Source organism: Pseudorca crassidens, chromosome 20 (genome assembly GCF_039906515.1).
Source record: "Pseudorca crassidens isolate mPseCra1 chromosome 20, mPseCra1.hap1, whole genome shotgun sequence".
Classification (NCBI taxonomy): Eukaryota; Metazoa; Chordata; class Mammalia; order Artiodactyla; family Delphinidae; genus Pseudorca; species Pseudorca crassidens.
In genome coordinates this window covers 62645581-62662522 of record NC_090315.1, presented here as the reverse complement: position 1 = coordinate 62662522, position 16942 = coordinate 62645581, and the positions used below count along the sequence as shown (strand labels likewise).

Below are 16942 nucleotides of genomic sequence, written 5' to 3'. Positions count from 1 at the left end.
CTGTAACCTGGCCGCCTTGCATGTGAGGTGGGCGAGCACAGCTCTTCAGGGTCAGCCGCACGACGGGCTTAGAGCTAGACTGGCCCGGAGCAGGTGCCTGGAAGCATCCGCTCCTGCCAGAGCCCTGGATGCCGGCCCTCTCGGGACTTCCATTCCCTGGTCCAGATCAGCCCCTTCGGCCTCTCTCTGCCCGGGTATCCACACAGAAGGGTGGGATGCAGGGGTGTCCCGGGGGAGCTGGCCTTGATGAGACCCTGGCTTCGAGGGGTGGGGTGTGGGGAGGCCGAGGGGAGAGGGTCTGGGCCCGTCCAGCTCTGCACGGGCTCACCTGGGCCCCGGGCAGGCAGCGCCTCTGGGATTCCACTTCTCTCCCTATACGAGGAGGGGGCGGCCAGGTTTCCCCTTCCTGCGGGACCCTGGGCGCCCTGCGGCCACAGGAAACGACCGCCAGGGGGCGCGTGGGCCAGAACTTCGCTTCCGACCCGGCTGCGCGGGGTGCTGTGCCCACAACTCGCTGACCAGACCCGCCCTTCCCCAGGGCTCAAGCCCCCACCCTCCAGCACACTACATTTTCCGGGGGAGTCCTCAAGGTCCCCCCTTCCTGACTCCCCTTTGGGTCTCGGCTGCCTGCCTCTAACGTCTAGCGCCCGGATAAGCCAGAGGAAAACTCTGCGGCACGAGTCACCCTGGAGGGGACTGGGGCTTGTGCCGGGTCGCCTGAGAGCACGCCTGGGCCTCCTGCAGCCATGGCCACCTTCTCCAGCACCACCGCCAGGAGCTCCCCTGCCAGGGGCTGCACCTTGGGACAGCTGCAGGTTCCAAGCACAGGCCCACGTCAGCCCCCACTGGGAGACGATGATGCTCTGTCCTGCCCCCGCCACCGGGCCTCCCTGTCTTCCCCTCCTAACCCCTCTGGCCCCAACTTTCCAGAATAAGAAGAACTCTCCAGCACCAGACACGGGTATCCGACAGCAATAAATTTATTAAGTATCCCCCCAAGATATAAACACAAACCAGTAAAAAAAACGAACCAAACCATAAAACATCAGGCCTGGAGCTGATGATAAAGCAGAGAGACAAACGGGCCACGCAAAATGGATTTGACCTATGGCGGAAGACAGCGGAGAAGACTCACACGGGGCGGGGATGCTGTAAGTACTAAAGGACACACACTTGGGAGCCCTAGGGTGACATGACGGGGCCTGGTGGGAGAAAGGGCAGGGGTGTGTCAGTGGCTACATGGCTCAGGGGACAGACCTGTCGGTCCTGGCCGCGGCCGCGTCCCACCCCTCAGCCGCTTCACTTGGGGCCCTGCGCCTCGGATTCCTCGTCATCATCTTCATACATCTCCCCCTCCTCCTCGGCCGTGGCGTCCTGGTACTGCTGGTACTCGGACACCAGGTCGTTCATGTTGCTCTCGGCCTCGGTGAACTCCATCTCGTCCATGCCCTCGCCCGTGTACCAGTGCAGGAAGGCCTTGCGGCGGAACATGGCCGTGAACTGCTCCGAGATGCGCTTGAACAGCTCCTGTATGGCCGTGCTGTTGCCGATGAAGGTGGAGGACATCTTGAGCCCGCGGGGCGGGATGTCGCACACGGCCACCTTCACGTTGTTGGGGATCCACTCGACAAAGTAGCTGCTGTTCTTGCTCTGGATGGCCAGCATCTGCTCGTCCACCTCCTTCATGGACATGCGGCCCCGGAAGACAGTGGCCACGGTCAGGTAGCGCCCATGGCGGGGGTCGCAGGCCGCCATCATGTTCTTGGCGTCAAACATCTGCTGGGTGAGCTCGGGCACCGTCAGCGCGCGGTACTGCTGGCTGCCGCGGGCGGTGAGCGGGGCGAAGCCGGGCATGAAGAAGTGCAGGCGCGGGAAGGGCACCATGTTCACGGCCAGCTTGCGCAGGTCGGCGTTGAGCTGGCCCGGGAAGCGCAGGGAGGTGGTGACCCCGCTCATGGTGGCCGACACCAGGTGGTTGAGGTCCCCGTAGGTGGGCGTGGCCAGCTTGAGAGTGCGGAAGCAGATGTCGTACAGCGCCTCGTTGTCGATGCAGTAGGTCTCGTCCGTGTTCTCCACCAGCTGGTGGATGGACAGCGTGGCGTTGTAGGGCTCGACCACCGTGTCCGACACCTTGGGCGAGGGCACCACGCTGAAGGTGTTCATGATGCGGTCGGGGTACTCCTCGCGGACCTTGCTGATGAGCAGGGTGCCCATGCCCGAGCCCGTGCCGCCCCCCAGCGAGTGGGTCAGCTGGAAGCCCTGCAGGCAGTCGCAATTCTCACACTCCTTCCGCACCACGTCCAGGACCGAGTCCACCAGCTCGGCACCCTCCGTGTAGTGGCCCTTGGCCCAGTTGTTGCCGGCCCCACTCTGACCTGGGACGGGGGCAGGGGGACACGGACGGGGTCAGACCTCCAGTGCCTGCCTGATGGCAGCCGCGGACGCAGCCCTGTGCCTGTTTACCCTCCATGAAGCGGGGCTGCCCGCACCTTCTCAACCCCTCCCAGCCACACCGTGTGGGGAGTCGATCATCCCTCCCCTCCAGGCCACCCACCCTCTGGCCGGCTGTGCTGGAAGGGTAAACTGCAGCCCCAGCACCCCTCACAGCCCGGGGTCGGGAGGAGGCTCATGCCCATGAGTTGGGGTGCTGAGCGCTGGGGGGTGGAAGTGGGCTGTGGCCTTCCTCCTGTCACCGTGTGAGCACCCAGGGCCCTGCCACCAGACTCAAGGGTGTGAGGACAGCTGACCTGACCACAGCAACGTCGCGTGCTCGTGAGCCGGTATCCTCTGGAGGCACTGCTGCCGCCCCCTACCCCGCCCCCGCCCCCATCTCTCTAAGGATCCTGTGAGCTCAAGCCTCTGTCGCACACATCGTTCTGCTTGAAATCACAAGTGGTTTCTGTTCCTTGCACAGAACCCTTTCTCTGGGACTCTGTCCCAAGCTGCAGATTGGGGAGATCAGGTCTGCTCTTCAGGGTCACAGGCAGGGGTGACTCTGCCCTTGTTTCTGTTGATCCGGGTTTGCCGGCAGTGGGGTCCACCAGGAGAGGCTGGGGCAGGGGAAACTTACCGAAGATGAAGTTGTCAGGCCTGAAGAGGTGCCCAAAGGCCCCAGACCGGACGCTGTCCATGGTTCCAGGCTCCAGGTCCACCAGGATGGCCCGAGGCACATACTTGTGAGCTGAGGGCAGAGGGGTGGGTTACATGGGTCACAGAAGCTAGGCGCCCCTCCTTCCCTCTAAGTCCTGCCCCAGACTGCCAGCCTCATGCTCTCACCCTAAGAGCTCAGACTCTGGGGTCAGAGAGGCAGGAGCCACGTGTGAAAAGGGAGTCATGGTTGACATCCGGACAGCCAGGACCAAATCCCACGTCTACGTGGGCAGGTTAATATTTTGCCAGTTCACTAAAGACACCATTTCGCACCAGTTGCTGAGTAGCCCCTGCCCGACCTCTCCAGGTAACCCCTGCTCTGGACCCTCCCATGGGCCTCCTGAAGGGGCCTTTGGGACCCTGCCCAGCCCTGGCCATTCCACAGGACTGTGCGTGTGTCTCATGGCCATTAAACACATTTGAATCTCGCTAGGGTTATTAGGATCCCCTGTCTTTATTCTGTGAGTCTCTGGTTGCACCTGCCAGCCAACTGAAAGGAAGGCAGAGATGCTGGGACCCAGCAGTCAAGGTCCCCCCACCCCACCCCTTGGTCCAGGATGGGGGCTCACAAGAGGCCTCGTTGTAGTAGACGCTGATGCGCTCCAGCTGCAGGTCCGAGTCCCCTACATAATTGCCACTGGGGTCTATCCCGTGCTCGTCGCTGATGACCTCCCAGAACTGCAGGGGGAACGGAGGGGTCAGTAGGTGGTTGTGACCCCCACCAGGCCCCTTCCCTCCCGTAGCCTTGAAGCCCTGGTACGAAATTAGGGGCTTGGACCCAAAGCCTGCACTAGTCCCTTTGAGTGACTTTGAAAAAGAACCCCTAGCTGTGTCATCTGTAAGAAAATTGTCATAATAAATATGCATGTCCATGGAGACCAGAGCCTTCAGCGTGGTTCAGGGCTCAGCTGACACAGACCCGGGTCCCCAGACCCAGCTCTGCCCTTGGTGACCAGGGGCCTTGGGGAGTCTACTTCTCCATGAGTAATAAACACCCTCTTGGAGTGTTTCGTTTTTAATTCCCTCCTTTCAGATGAGAAAGCTGAAGCACAGAGAAGGTAAGTGCTGGAGACAGGGTCCAGGATACACGTGCCCCTCAGTGTCGAGGCAAAGATGTCCAGTGACAGGGCCTGGCAGCGTCCAACACGCCAGCAGCCTCAGCCGACAGGAGCCACAGGGGCCTGAGTGGGGAGTCGCTTGCCTGGGGTTACCCAGCCTGTCCAAGCTGAGACGGCACAGCCCCAGCTTCAAGGGCTCACTCTCCCCACGGTCTCCTGCCCTGCTCGCCCTGGGCAGGAACCTACCGCGCTTCTCTCAGGACTGGGGCAGGGCAGGACCACCCCTTCCCAGCTGCGTGACCTTGGGCAGGTCCTGGAGGTTCTCTGTGCCTCAGTGGTCTCACCTGTTCAGTGGGCCTGATGATGAAGCCAGGTTGTTGTGAGAATAAAGCAAGTTACTCTGCACAGGGCCTGTGAATGGTAAGTGCCATGTGGGATTATTAGCAGGCAAAGACACCCGCCCTGGGTGAAGGGAAGGCTGCGCAGTGCTCTGTGCTCGCCCCAGGGGCACTTCCAGGCTGTCTCAGAGCACAGCTGCCCATGCAGGCCGGAGATCGTGGTCACACACCGTGTGACTTACCAGTGCTCCTCCCCTTTGCCCCTCAGGGTTGGGGTGACTCAGAAGAACGGGTGTGAAGGCCCCAAGAAGCAAAGGGCCTCTACACATGGGTCATGTGCTCGGGAAAAGACTGCTCAGTGAGAAAAGCAGTTAGAAATCAGTTTTCACATGCGTATCTATATATAGATGTCTCTGACAGACATTCAAAAATCTGCTCCCGGCAGCCGTGCCTGAGAGCGGTCCGGGGCTGGGGGAGGCAGCCGTGCCTGAGAGCGGTCCGGGGCTGGGGGAGGCAGCCGTGCCTGAGAGTGGTCCGGGGCTGGGGGAGAGGCTTTGGCACTGCACACCGTTTGGTTCTTTTGGAATTTTTGTCACGTACACATGTTAACTTCTCAAAAAAAAAAAAAGATTAGTTAAAAATAAAAACATTTTTAAACCTGAGAAGTATGAACTGTCATTATTATAAAATGTACAGAAGGATCTTAGCATTTCACCCAGAGAGACTGTTATCAGAGGTCAGCTCTCAGCAAGGGCGGGAGCTGGACTTCTTCCTCCTTTGTGTGTTTTTGTCATTGGTAAGTTTTCTTCTTTTTTTCTGCATTAAGTGTGCATTACCGCTGTAATTAGAGGTGTCACTGAGGCATTCGGGGCCTGATCAGAGCTTCCTCCCACTGCTGGGTTCCCCATGCCCTCCTCAGGACAGTGTGAGCCGGGGGCCTTGGTTCCCACAGCCCTGGGACACCCCAGACCTCTGGCTTCAGAGATACCCACAGCCCCTGTAGAGAAGGGATGAGCTTGAGATGGCAAGTGTGGGAGGGGGAGAGAGTGACTCAGCCACCAAGCCACCAACACATCTATGGAAAGTTCTCTGGACCGCTCTATGACATGCATAGGCTTCCAGGAGGCAGCAGACCAGAGTGAGTGCAGACCCCAGCACTGGCCAGTGTGTGCCAGTGACTCCACCTCTCAGGACCTCCGTTTTCTCATCTGTAAAGTGGACATAATATGATACCCACTTCAAGTGGTCAACTCAAGGCCTGACACATAAAAGCAGTCAGCAAATGTTGGCCTCACAAAATGAAAAGGCCTTAGATATTAGTTAAATCTGTAAAGTCATATTCGCTGATAAATAAAATAAAAGACACTTGAAAAAATCAATATACTTTGGAATATTGTGTTGCAATAAGAGATCACCACTGGTATGAGCAGATCTCCAAGGCACACCCTTGGGGAAAAGGCACATTGCAATGACATACAGAGTAAAAGCAAGAATCTCACAGCAGAGGCTATATTTTTTATACATAGGTGCTTATGCACAGAAGATGGACTAGAATAGTGGAAAATAACTTGTCCTGCCTGAAGAGAGGGACGGAGAGGGGCGAGGTGCTTACATGGGCACTTTAGCCTTACCTGCAATGTTTCAACTTTTTAGAAGGAGAATACGTTAACAATTGCTTTTGTAGTTAAAACAAATACGAATTGTGATTTAAAATAATAAAACTTAGAATATATTATATATACAGATTATATAACATTTAATAAATAACAAAATACTATTTTATAAATTAAAGAATAATTATGATCATCACTACAGATGAGAAAACTGCCAGGTGGCGCGCGGACCCCAGGGTCCAGGCCAGGGCTCCTATTTCAGACCCCACGGTTTTGTCTCGAGCTGGGGGCGTGCGCCGCGGCGCTGTCCGTGGTACTGACCTTTGCGGCGCCTACGCTCGTGGGCGGGGGAGGTGGCGGGGCGCGCGCAGGAGCCCAAGGCAAGAGGGGTGCAGTGGCTCCCGGGAGGGAGGGCTGGCCGACTGGGCGGGGGGTTAAGCTGGACCCAACTGGGAGGGGCGGGGGTGGGGGTGGGGTGCGGAAACCAGGAAATTCCTCTTCCCATTGGTTGTCAGGGCCAGGCCCCGCCCTTCCGAGACCCCGCCCAGCGGCCGAGAGGCTGGGCGCAGACAAAGGCTCCGGGACGGCCCTGCCCCCTAGGGGCGGAGGGTGGGGTCCTCAGACTCTTCGCCCCACTGTGGGAGCTGGGGTCTCCCTGCCCATCCTGATGTGTCCACACAGGCCTAGATTCAAACTCCTGCTCTGTCCATCCCAGGCGTTTTTTTTATCCTTGGGGAAGGGCGACACCCAATCCCACCGCAGCCTCGAGAAGTGCAGCGCCCAACACGTAGTGGTCATCGTCACGAGTCATAAATGCCGTCATGTCACCTCTCAGGAGAGCCCTGCTCTCTCCTGGCCCCGATCGCCCTGACCTCCCTCCATAACTTCCACTCCCATCCCCACCCGCAGCCAGGCCCTCTCCCGAGCGGGCGGCCCGCCCCCAAGCAGGGGAAGCAGCCCCTCTTGCCCACCCCAGTCAGCTACTGCTTGCTGGTGATGGGCGAGAAAAGTTTGCTCTCCCTCCACCAGGAGGTCACAACCAGTACGGAAGCTGGAAACAAAAATGGCCAAGGAACGCATGCCTGTCCACAGGGCAGGTGCTGGGTGCCGGGGCAGGCAAATCCCCACACGCGCTGTGAGCGCGTCCAGTTTGGTCCTGGAGATTTTCCAGGGCTGGGAGGCCGGAAGGAAACCACTAGACTGCTTCCATTGGTCACTGCAAAGGGCAGCGGTTGAAAAGGAAGAAACGATCCCCCTCCCCCCCAAATCCACCACTCTCTCTTTTGCATTGTTAAAAAGGATCAGATATTAGTTTTAAAAACAAACAAGAGTTAAGGAAATTAAGCCAAAATGAATAAAAAGTAATGAGCAAACCCAAGGGCCACTGCACTTGAAGCAGGAAAAAATCTCTGCGGAGGCCACTGTCCAGCACTCGGGCCGCTGCCTCTGCCCTGCCCTCCACCCATGGGGGCTGCAGCTGGGCATGAACCTGCGTTTGCCTGATCAGTGCCGGTCCAGCCATAGAAGGAAGCCCCGTGACAGGATCACCACTCCCCCAGGCTCATGGTGGGACTCAGGCTGCCCTGCTTCCCTTCAGTGACCCCTGACTCTCGGAGGAGCAGATGCTCAGGGCAGGCCTGGCCCCTGTGACCACATTAATGAGCCCATGGCCCCTTCTGCCCGTCCAGGGCAGCTGTCAGTGACAGCCCCCAGAGCCCTGATTTAATTTGAGGCCTTGGTCCCCCAGGCCTCCCCTCCCCCAGCCCCTTCCTCAGGCAGGCACAGCTGTCTCCTCGGTGATTAGGGTGTCTCCCCACTACGCCCTCCCCCCCATGTGAGGCGCCTCCACCCTAGAGCCCAAGTTGCAATTTACATGTCAGCCACGTGGCTGCCCCAACCCTGTTGTAATTGGCTTTTTGTTCTTGCCCGGTTTCCATGGCAACAGCCTCCAGAGGAAGCCTTTCCTGGCCCCTTCCCCTCCAGGACCTGTCTCCTCCCACTGCCTCCTTAGGGAACCAGCTCGACACCAGCCCTCTCTGGGTCCCTGGCCTTGGTGCTGACAAAGCCACCCGCCCCCCCCTCCCCTATATTGTTCTGAGGAAAGCACAGGGGGCAGCAGGCCGCACCCACCCAGCCTGAGCCCTGCGCTGGGCATTTGCAGAGACTGAGAGCCGGAGGGTGGAGAGGCTCTGTCTCCACTTGCTATGTGACCTTGGGCAAGGGACAGCTTCTCTGGACTTAGGGATGGGACACCTGCCTCCTGGGTTCGGCTGGGGATGACGCCATCCCCTTCCCGCCTCAGTTCCAACATCTGTGAGGTGGGCTAACAATGGAGGGGAGGGGCCTAGTGGTGAAGTAGCTCTCGACCCCACCCGCCCACCCCGGCTTTGTTCCCACGTCCGACCCCGAGACTCGCGGTCCCTACGTGGGTTTGATCCAACCCTGTGGCGAGGGGCCAGGGGTTGCCCAGGCAGGGCTACGCTGAGGGAGAGTCCAGTCCTCAACCAAGGTCATCCCGAGTCCGGGCCCAATTCCTCCCCCAACAAAGGAAAAGGGTGCGGCCAGCTTCCAAAAGGAAGCTGAGGGTGGTCAAAGCTAGGTGGGGGCATGGGGCGGCTCTGGACTCTTGGAGGGTACCAAGTTACTGGCGTGCCGGGGGGGGGATCATTATGGCTTCGGGGCGAGCCCCACCCAAACCTGCCCACCCCACCCATCTCGCCTGAGGCTGCATTGTGACCCCAGAGAAGAGGGCCACGCCCAGCCAGCGCCCCCCCGCCTCCCCGCACCTGCAGCGGCGGGTGGATGGAGTTTAGCGGCTGACCTGCGCTGTGCTCCCGCAGGCCCGAGGTAAGCCCGGTAGGGGCAGCGGAAAGGCGGGGGTGGAAATGGCAGAGGGGACGACCCGGCGTCCCGGCAGCCCGCAGCGAGGGCAAGCCCATCCTTTTCTTCTAGGCTTCGCAGTGGCGAGTGAGGCTCGGGGTGCGGCTCTGCGCGTACCGCCTCCCTGCTTCCCTCCCCCCGGGGACCGGCTCGAGGAGGGGGCGGGGGACGAGGGATGCGCGCCGGGTGCGGAGCCCGGCGCAGGGGGGCGGCGCGCGGCCTCACCTTGGCCCCGATCTGGTTGCCGCACTGGCCGGCCTGGATGTGCACGATCTCCCTCATGCTCGGTGCGTGTGGCGGGCGGCTGCGGGACGCAGGCGGACGCGCTGGGGCCGGGGCTGGCTGCGGAGGATCTGCCGCCCCCGCCGCCCGCTCTTATAGGCTGGGCCCCGCCCGCCGCGCCCGCCCTGGCGTCATCGCGCGCGGCCAATCCGGGGACGCCGCCGCAGAATGCGGCAGGGCTGCAGCATCAGCACTGAGCATCCCCGCTCCACCGCGCGCTGCAGCGCCTCCTCCCGCCGCCCCAGGGGTCTGGGGACCGCGCACCCGAAAGGAGGGGCTGGCGAGCTCCAGGGAGGACAATAGAAGCCCCCTTGGCCCTCGGCCTCCGCCCCGGCTGCCGCCTCTATCCCACCCCAGCGGCAGCCTCCCCCCTCGGCTTTGCGAGGAGGGTCTTTCTTGTCCACACCTGTGTAGGGACCAACCCCATTTCCCACCCCGAAAGGCCAACATGGACGCCTCCCAGCTCCCTGTCTTGTGTCGCGAAGGGGCGGACCAGGTACTCTGAGCTTTGCCGGGTCCCTTAATGGTGGGGTAGCCAGGAAAAGGCTGCAGCGGGCACCGACTTCTCTCCAGAAGAAAGAAATCATGGGGCAGGGCTCCCAAACGTCTGAGTCAGAAGGGCTGTGAGTGCAGGAGGGGGGCGGTGGGTTGCTACGGCAGCTCTGAGTTTCACTGTTCTTCTCTGCACTGGGCGATGCCACCTGCCTCTTCTTCCCCAGGGGGCTGCCATGAGATTCCAAACGGACCTAGCAGGTGGGGCTGCTCTGTACCCCTGCCAGGCACAGCACCTGGCATGTAGCTGCTGCTCAGTGAACATCAGTGTCAGGAATTGTCAGAAAGACACAAACAAGCCAGGCCCAGAACTGACTGGGGGTGGGGTGGGGGGAGGGCAGTGGTTTCTGTCTGACTCACTCTCCCTGATGTCACCTGTACCCCTGGAGTCTTGGTCCAAGTGAGGCTAAGGAAATTCGGTGGGCTGGGGGAGCTACGTAGGGAGATGGTGTGCGCATAAGGGAGAGAAGGGAGGCGGTGAAGTGGACACGCAGTTCAGAGGCTGGACGACCCACTGGCCTAGCAGTCTGCTGGGGTCAGACGTTAGAGTGAAACCGCCTATCATCAAGTCCTCCTGATATTTCAGTAACAAAATCCTCAGGAAGGGTCTCAGCCACAGCGTGCGGACCTGTTCCTGTGTGTGCGGTCACACTGCTTGTGTGGTGTAGCTGTGTGCGCGCCCCTCTCTTTCTCCTCTTGCAGCTTCCCCAGTTTGGCAAGTCTAGAAATGGGCCTTTTGTTCTCGAGAGACGCCCTCCCTCACAACACGTCCATGATGTGGCTTTCTGTGGTTGGCTTCCAGCCGCCTGGGGCCCCTCCCTGTCCCCGTTCAGGGGGTCCTGGGGAGCATTTGGCTCTTCCCTGGAGCTGGCTGCGCCTCCCTGTTGAGCAAAGGAAGAAGCTTTGCATCCCGTTGACCAGGACCCATCACCAGCCCTGCCGCCCTGCAGGGTGGCATCGGGCCAGGCCAGCTCCCCCTCCATCCCCAGAGGGCTCTGGTGCCCGGCTCGAGGCTGACTCATCATCCCATCTCCCAGCAAAAGCCGGCCCTGCTGGGAACCAGCTCCCAGCCCCGAGGTCAGCAGTCAGGGCTGGAGCTGCCAGCGGTGGGCGGGCAGGAACTGGCCGGGACAGGGCTCGGGTGGCTGGCCAGGGGGCGGCAGGGGCTGCAGGCATTACTAGACCTGCCTTGGAGTTGGCTGATACCATCACTGTTCCTCCACTGAGCCTGTACCAGGAAGGGGGTCGAATGTATGCTGTGTCTGTGGAGGAAGCAGGTGGGAACTCAGCCCAGGGCTGCAGCAGAGGGAGGACCCAAGGGCTCCCAGCATCAGTCAGCACGGTCCGCCGCAGAGGCCCACTCCCCTGGGGCTTGGACACCCCTGTAGCCCCTGGACAGCCTCACGGCCTTCTGGGGGGCCTTGCCTCACACCCCCCAGGGCTGGTGGAGCCCTGACCCTCCTCCCAGAAGGGCAGCACTTGGAAGAGAGCAGACCCCAGCCTCCAGGCCACCCTGCCGCTGGATGAGGCAGGGATACGGACGAGGGGCTGCAGGACTGGGCCAAGAGAGGGCCACGTTCTGGCCAGGGTCACACATGGGTCACTGTGGTCCTGCTTCTGCTGCAGTTGAGGGCGCCTGGACAGTGCTGGGGTCTTGTCACCATGGTGGTGGCTGGGGGCAGGGGAGCTGCTGCCCTTACTCCAGTTGCTCTGGGCGGGGGTTTGCACCCCAGAGAAAGCAAAGGCACAGGATCAGGTGGGTGTGGTCAGGTTCCCGCGCTCTCCCCCAGGTGGGGCTGTGGTTTCCTCACCTGGGCAGCCCAGCCACGGTTGCTGGCTGGTTCCTGGGACTTCCTTCCTTCCTTCCCCCCTCAGCCCCGCCCCCACTCCTCCACCTCAAGCTTCAAGCAGCTTCTGGAAGGAGGCAAGACAGATGGCAAGGAGGCTGCACCAAGCATAGAATTTATTACCAGGCTGCTTCCTGGCCCAGGAGCCTGGGTACTGGTCCCCAGTTCAGGCCGATGGCCCCCGCTTCACCCAGAGCAGGTGTTGGCCGGCACTGTCCGCCGGGGGCGTGCGGTGTCGACAGATGGGCTGAGCCCTGGCTCTCGATCACCACTGAGCCTTGGAAGAGAGAAGCCCCACCCTCCACGGTGGCTCCACGCCTTCCTCCTTGCTGGTCACAAAGTCCTTGGAGCAGCGCTGCCGACAGCTTTTGCCACCACCCTGCACATCCCAGTGGACGGGGGGGCCGTGCCCCGCAGTCTCCCAGCCTCACCCATCCCCCACAGCTCCTCCTGGAGCTTCGGGCCATTCCCCTCCCGGGCCCCAGAAGGTCTGTGCAGCCACACCTTCAGCGATGGCCTAGCCCGTCCTCTCCGCCAAGGGACCGCCCCGGCCACCCAGGGCTTGGGCCACACGACAGCACCTCCTCCCTCTGCCCAGCAGCTCACCAGGAGCCCTGCAGCACCTCTTGGAGCGTCTTCCGGAGCTCCTGGCTGCGGAAGGCATAGATGAGGGGGTCCACAATGGCGTTGCAGATGATGAGGGTGAGGAAGAGGTTGAAGTTCTTGAAGATACAGACACAGGTGGGGTGTTGAGGGCAGAGGACGATGAGCAAGAGGTGGAGGAAGAAGGGGCCCCAGCAGAGGAAGAAGGTGCCCAGCAGGATGGTGAGGGTGGCTGCGCCCTTGAGGCCGAAGCCCTGCTGGGTGGAGCGCTGCCTCTTGTGGAGCCGGGCAATGCCCCGGGCATGCTGGCACGCCCGGGCCAGCATGTGGACGTACAGCACCGCCATGAGCACCAGCATGGCTACGAAGAAGCTCACGAGACAGAGCAGGACGGCCGCGTGGTTGTAGTAGGCGATGAAGAGGGTGCTGGCGAGGATGCTGGCCACCCAGATGGCCGCGATGGCCCGCCACGCCCTGGGCAATGTCACGAGGCTGTGGTACCGCAGGGCGTAGAAGATGGAGATGTAGCGGTCCACGGCGATGGCGCCCAGGAAGCAGAGGCTGGACACCATGGAGCTGCAGATGAGCACATCAATGACGTCGTCCAGCTGCTGCACCACGGCGGCCCGAGGGGCCAGGGCGCCGGCCTCCAGCAGCAGCATGACGGCCGTCTCCAGCACGTTGCTGATGCTCACAAGCAGGTCGGACGCGGCCAGGCAGCAGATGAAGTAGTACATGGGCGAGTGCAGGTTGCGGTTCTTCATGATGGCGGCCACCACCAGCATGTTCTCCACGAGACTCACCAGCCCCAAGCTGAGGAACAGCCCTTCGGGAACGGACACCTCCAGGCACTGGGGCCCCGTCTGGTTGGTGGCCAGCCCGAGGCGGGGGGTGGCTGGGGACGTGGAGTTGAGGGGACTCAGCAGCTGCCTCTGGGGGCCGAGCACAGGCATCGTCCTGCCAGGGAGCAGGAAGGGGTCCTTGCTCTCAGGGTCCCGCCCAGCTCATGGCTCCACCGGGAGGCCCCTCACACTCCGTCCTCCGGGGCTGGACAAATGTCGGCCCAGGCACGGCCCCGGGCCTCTCCACCAGTCGTCACTTCCCAGCCAGGACCCCAAGCTCCCAGTTGCCAGCCTTGCGGGCTCAGTGTCTCTGTCCTGGTCCTCAGTCCACCTCCCCTCTTCCCTGGAGGCGCGGTCGCCCAGATCCGGACATTTCTAGCCCTCTTGCTACCTTCGGTCCTACGAGACCGCCTGCCTTCCTCAGGACCTTTAAAGTCTTCCGCAGAGGCCCTCCCCCTGAGGGCGGCACCGCGACGGGCGTGTGCCCGGGCTGCAGCGTGAGGGCTGCCGCTAGATGGCGCAGCTCCATCCGGGCCTGTCCCGGCAGCTTGGCGCTCAGACCACTGCAGTCTGGCCAGCCGCGCCGTGCTCAGCCCACCTCCCCTCCAGGTGTCGCGGGCGCGGGGGTCCCGCTCCGGACCTGCCTCGGAGACTTCCAGCCCTCTTCCAGGCCCGATGCAAGACCACCACCTCCTCCCTGAAGCCGTCGGATCCTGCCTCAGGAACACACACACGCACATGCACACACACACACACACACACACACACACGCATGCACACACACCAGCCTGCCCCACGTTAAACGCGGACTGAAGGCGGTCCTGCCCCAAGGACCCCCAGCCGCTTCCTGCGCTCCAGCTCCTCCCGGGGCAGGGGCGGGGACAGAGCTGCCAGACCTCCCCCGACGGCCCCCACTGCCTCAGCAAAAGGTCACCGCAGCCGAGCCAGCACTCTGTCACTAAAGAGCGCCCGGTGCTGACGACAAAGCCTCCTCTGAGGGCGGGGTGGGCATGGGCCGCAGGGCCGGCCCCTCACGGGTGGGGGAAGTCAGAGGCCGGCCGAGGGTCTGGTGCTTTGAAGGCGCTGGGCTGTGATGTTCCTGTTTGGGTCCGTCCTGTGCCCCTCAGCAGACGGGGGAGGGCGCACCTGCTCACCAGCGTCAGCTCCCTTCCCTGCCCTTGACGACTCACACGGCCCTTTGCCCCTTTGCCTCTGTTGGTGCTATTTATTGAAGCGCGTCGTACACGAGAGTACACGAATCATAAACATGCAGGTTGGTGCACACCGCATCAAATACAGCCGGGAATGCAGCACCCGATCAATCAAACACCGACTGCACCAGACCCTCCGGGGTGTCCTCCCGGCCCCGACTATCGGTTAACTTTGCCTGTTTTGGAACCTGATACGCGTGGACTCCGGACCCTTCCTCACTCAGCACTGAGGCACCCTCGCGGACGCACGCAGCGGTCGTTAACGCGCAGGTCGCGTGGGCGTTTGGGTGGCCCCCGTCTGTCACAGACACTGCTGCTGGGTAACACACGGGTGGGACCGCATGGTCAGAGGCACACCTTCAGCTTCGGTAGATTCCGCCAAACCGTTTTACACCCTGGTGGACCCGTTTGCCTGTTTCTGGCCGTGCACGAGTCCCCCACCCGCCACGTAGAGGAGGGTGGAAGGAAGGGCCTCGCCTGGGCTCCACAGGAACCAGGGCGCCCCACGTCCTGGTGGAGAACCCCAAAGGGAGCAAAGGGTCCCAGGGCAGGACCATGAGGCAGAGCCACGGTGGGGGCAGTGCTGGCATCGCTGCCCTGAACCCTGGTGTCTCTGTCACGTGAGTCCCAGGACTCCCTGGCCGCCGGGCGAGCAGTGTCCTGCCTCTAGCTTACATGTCATCACGGCTCCATAAATGAGGCCTTTGAGATTGCTGCGCCTCCCCAGACCCAGCGCCCCCAGCCTGAGACTTCAAAGGCCAGGAGAACTGGGCGGCCTTTGCCATGAGACCACAGCCCTCTTCCTGGGGAGGCCTCGAGACTCCCTGTCTGGTTCTCACCCCGAGGGAGGGGGACAGCAGGTACAGCTGAGCTGCGATTGGTCACAGTCCTGGGAAACGGCCACGTGAAACCACAGCTAACCCTGCAGCCAGTCCTACCCACTCGACCTCCAGTGCCCCCGGAAGAAAGCAAGCGAGGACTGGCCAGAGACAGGTGGGGGGGGGACGGCCACCTCCTCAGAGGACATACCACATGAGACCACGTGCCGACCACTCATGAGGCTGTGAGAGCAGGAACTGTCTCAGTGCTGGGTCCCCAGCACCAGAACAGGGTCAGGCCCGCAGCACACGAAGGCTCACCATGTGAGGGAGCTCGTGGGAGCTGGAGCCTGAGGAGCTTCTGCCTGCAGAGCCCAGGGGCGCCCCTGTCTAGCCACGGCCACACCGGGTAGGCCTGCCTTCATGGGGGTCCCCCGATGGGGGTCCCCTGACAGCAGCCATGGGGAGTGCAGCCAGCGCCCCTGCCCCCTCCCCTCACCACGTAGAGATCTCAGGAAGACCTAGCCCAGAGCTGGGTCACAGGGTCTGGGTTCCAGGGTTGTCTAGTTTCCTTTAACGCAGGGAAAGGAGGGGCTCTTGTGCCCACCCTTTGGTGCCCATGCTGAAGACCTGAGGTGGGGTGTGACTTGATGGGAAAGAGCACAACCCATCAGCAATGCACGAGCAGCACAAGGCCTGAGTGGTCAGCTGAGCCTTTACAGCAGGTGCCTAGATGTGAGGGCCTTGGCTGTCTTCTCACCCCCATTAGACGGAGCAGCACGACAGAGCACTGGGTGGGCACCAGGCCTGGGGGGTGAGCAGTTTCATCACCTCCTGGGCCCAGCCTTTGCTTCACTATCCCCAGGACACTGGCTCTTCATTTTAAAGTTGGATTCCTGGTTGCAAGATGGCTGCCATAGCACCACACATCACAGCCTCACCTAAATGTATTTAAGGTTGGAAGAGGTAGGGCGCCAAGATCTCCTTGCTTGCCTGTCATTTTCAGAGATCAATCCCCTTCCCAGAAGACCCCCAGCAGACTGTCTTACTTGCTGAAGTTCATCACAGGCCACCCTGGTGGGGACCATGTGGTTCTAGGGCAGGCTCGGTCTCCGAGCTGGCTGTGGATGGTGGGAGGGGTAACCACGTCTGCAGGGCCCTGTCCTTGCCACGGGTGTTCAAGGCACAGAGGCGCCCCCGACTCGGGAACAGCTGGAAGGATGACCTCACAGGCCTCTGCAGTAGGTGACCCCACATCACGATCAGGATGCCACAGACTTCCTGGAAGATGGGCCGACGGACCAGGACTTGGGTGCATGTTGGAGATGGCTGGGTCACACTTCCTGCCACACTGACCGGCCTGGGGCCCCAAACGCACCCTGGAGCACACGGGCAACCTCTGTGGGTGGAGGTCAGGGCTGGGAGGGTGCCCAGTGTACAGGGTAGCACGTGGGGCTCACAACCTTGGTGGCCTGGGTCATTCCAGAACCAAACAGGATCCTTCGTCACAGGCAGCCCGTGTGGTTCTGAGCTGTCACTCAAGAGCACCAGGTCCCACCCCTTCACCCTCCCCAGCCTGCGGTCCGTTCACCCGTGGATCAAGTGCCCCCCAGTCTCTGCCACGTACACCCCCCAGAGCTGCCAAGACGAGCGTTCTTTCCAAAACACACCTCTCGGCCTCCCCACCGACGGCGCTCACTGAAGCGAGCATGGATTCTGGCTCTGCGATGCCCCGGGCCAGCAGCGCA

The 16942-nt window shown here is 61.6% G+C and overlaps 1 protein-coding gene across 3 annotated transcripts; it reads right to left on the bottom strand.

The window, feature by feature from the left end:
- Positions 1 to 962: 962 nt before the first annotated feature.
- Positions 963 to 16931, bottom strand: TUBB3 (tubulin beta 3 class III). 3 transcript variants are annotated; one of them, XM_067718168.1, is made up of 6 exons: positions 12327 to 16931; positions 10805 to 10809; positions 9265 to 9392; positions 3720 to 3828; positions 3071 to 3181; positions 963 to 2375 (listed from the first exon to the last, which is right to left on the bottom strand). In XM_067718168.1, the coding sequence occupies exons 1-6, from the start codon at positions 13274 to 13276 to the stop codon at positions 1300 to 1302; spliced, it is 2379 nt and encodes a 792-aa protein (XP_067574269.1). In that variant the 5' UTR covers positions 13277 to 16931; the 3' UTR covers positions 963 to 1299. The 3 variants fall into 3 exon arrangements, with proteins under 3 accessions (XP_067574269.1, XP_067574268.1, XP_067574267.1); XM_067718167.1 differs by lacking the exons at positions 9265 to 9392; positions 10805 to 10809; positions 12327 to 16931 and adding an exon at positions 8981 to 9139; XM_067718166.1 differs by lacking the exons at positions 9265 to 9392; positions 10805 to 10809; positions 12327 to 16931 and adding an exon at positions 8946 to 9119.
- Between the last annotated feature and the right edge of the window lie 11 nt (positions 16932 to 16942).

Bases quoted from the DNA above. Each gene is read 5' to 3' on its own strand.
- TUBB3 (XM_067718168.1), bottom strand. From the start codon at position 13,276: ATGCCTGTGCTCGGCCCCCAGAGGCAGCTGCTGAGTCCCCTCAACTCC. The intron at 3,829-9,264 runs GTGAGGCCGCGC...TTCCCCCTGCAG, and splicing joins GCAACCAGATCGGGGCCAAG to TTCTGGGAGGTCATCAGCGA. The intron at 3,182-3,719 runs GTGAGCCCCCAT...CTCTGCCCTCAG, and splicing joins CTACTACAACGAGGCCTCTT to CTCACAAGTATGTGCCTCGG.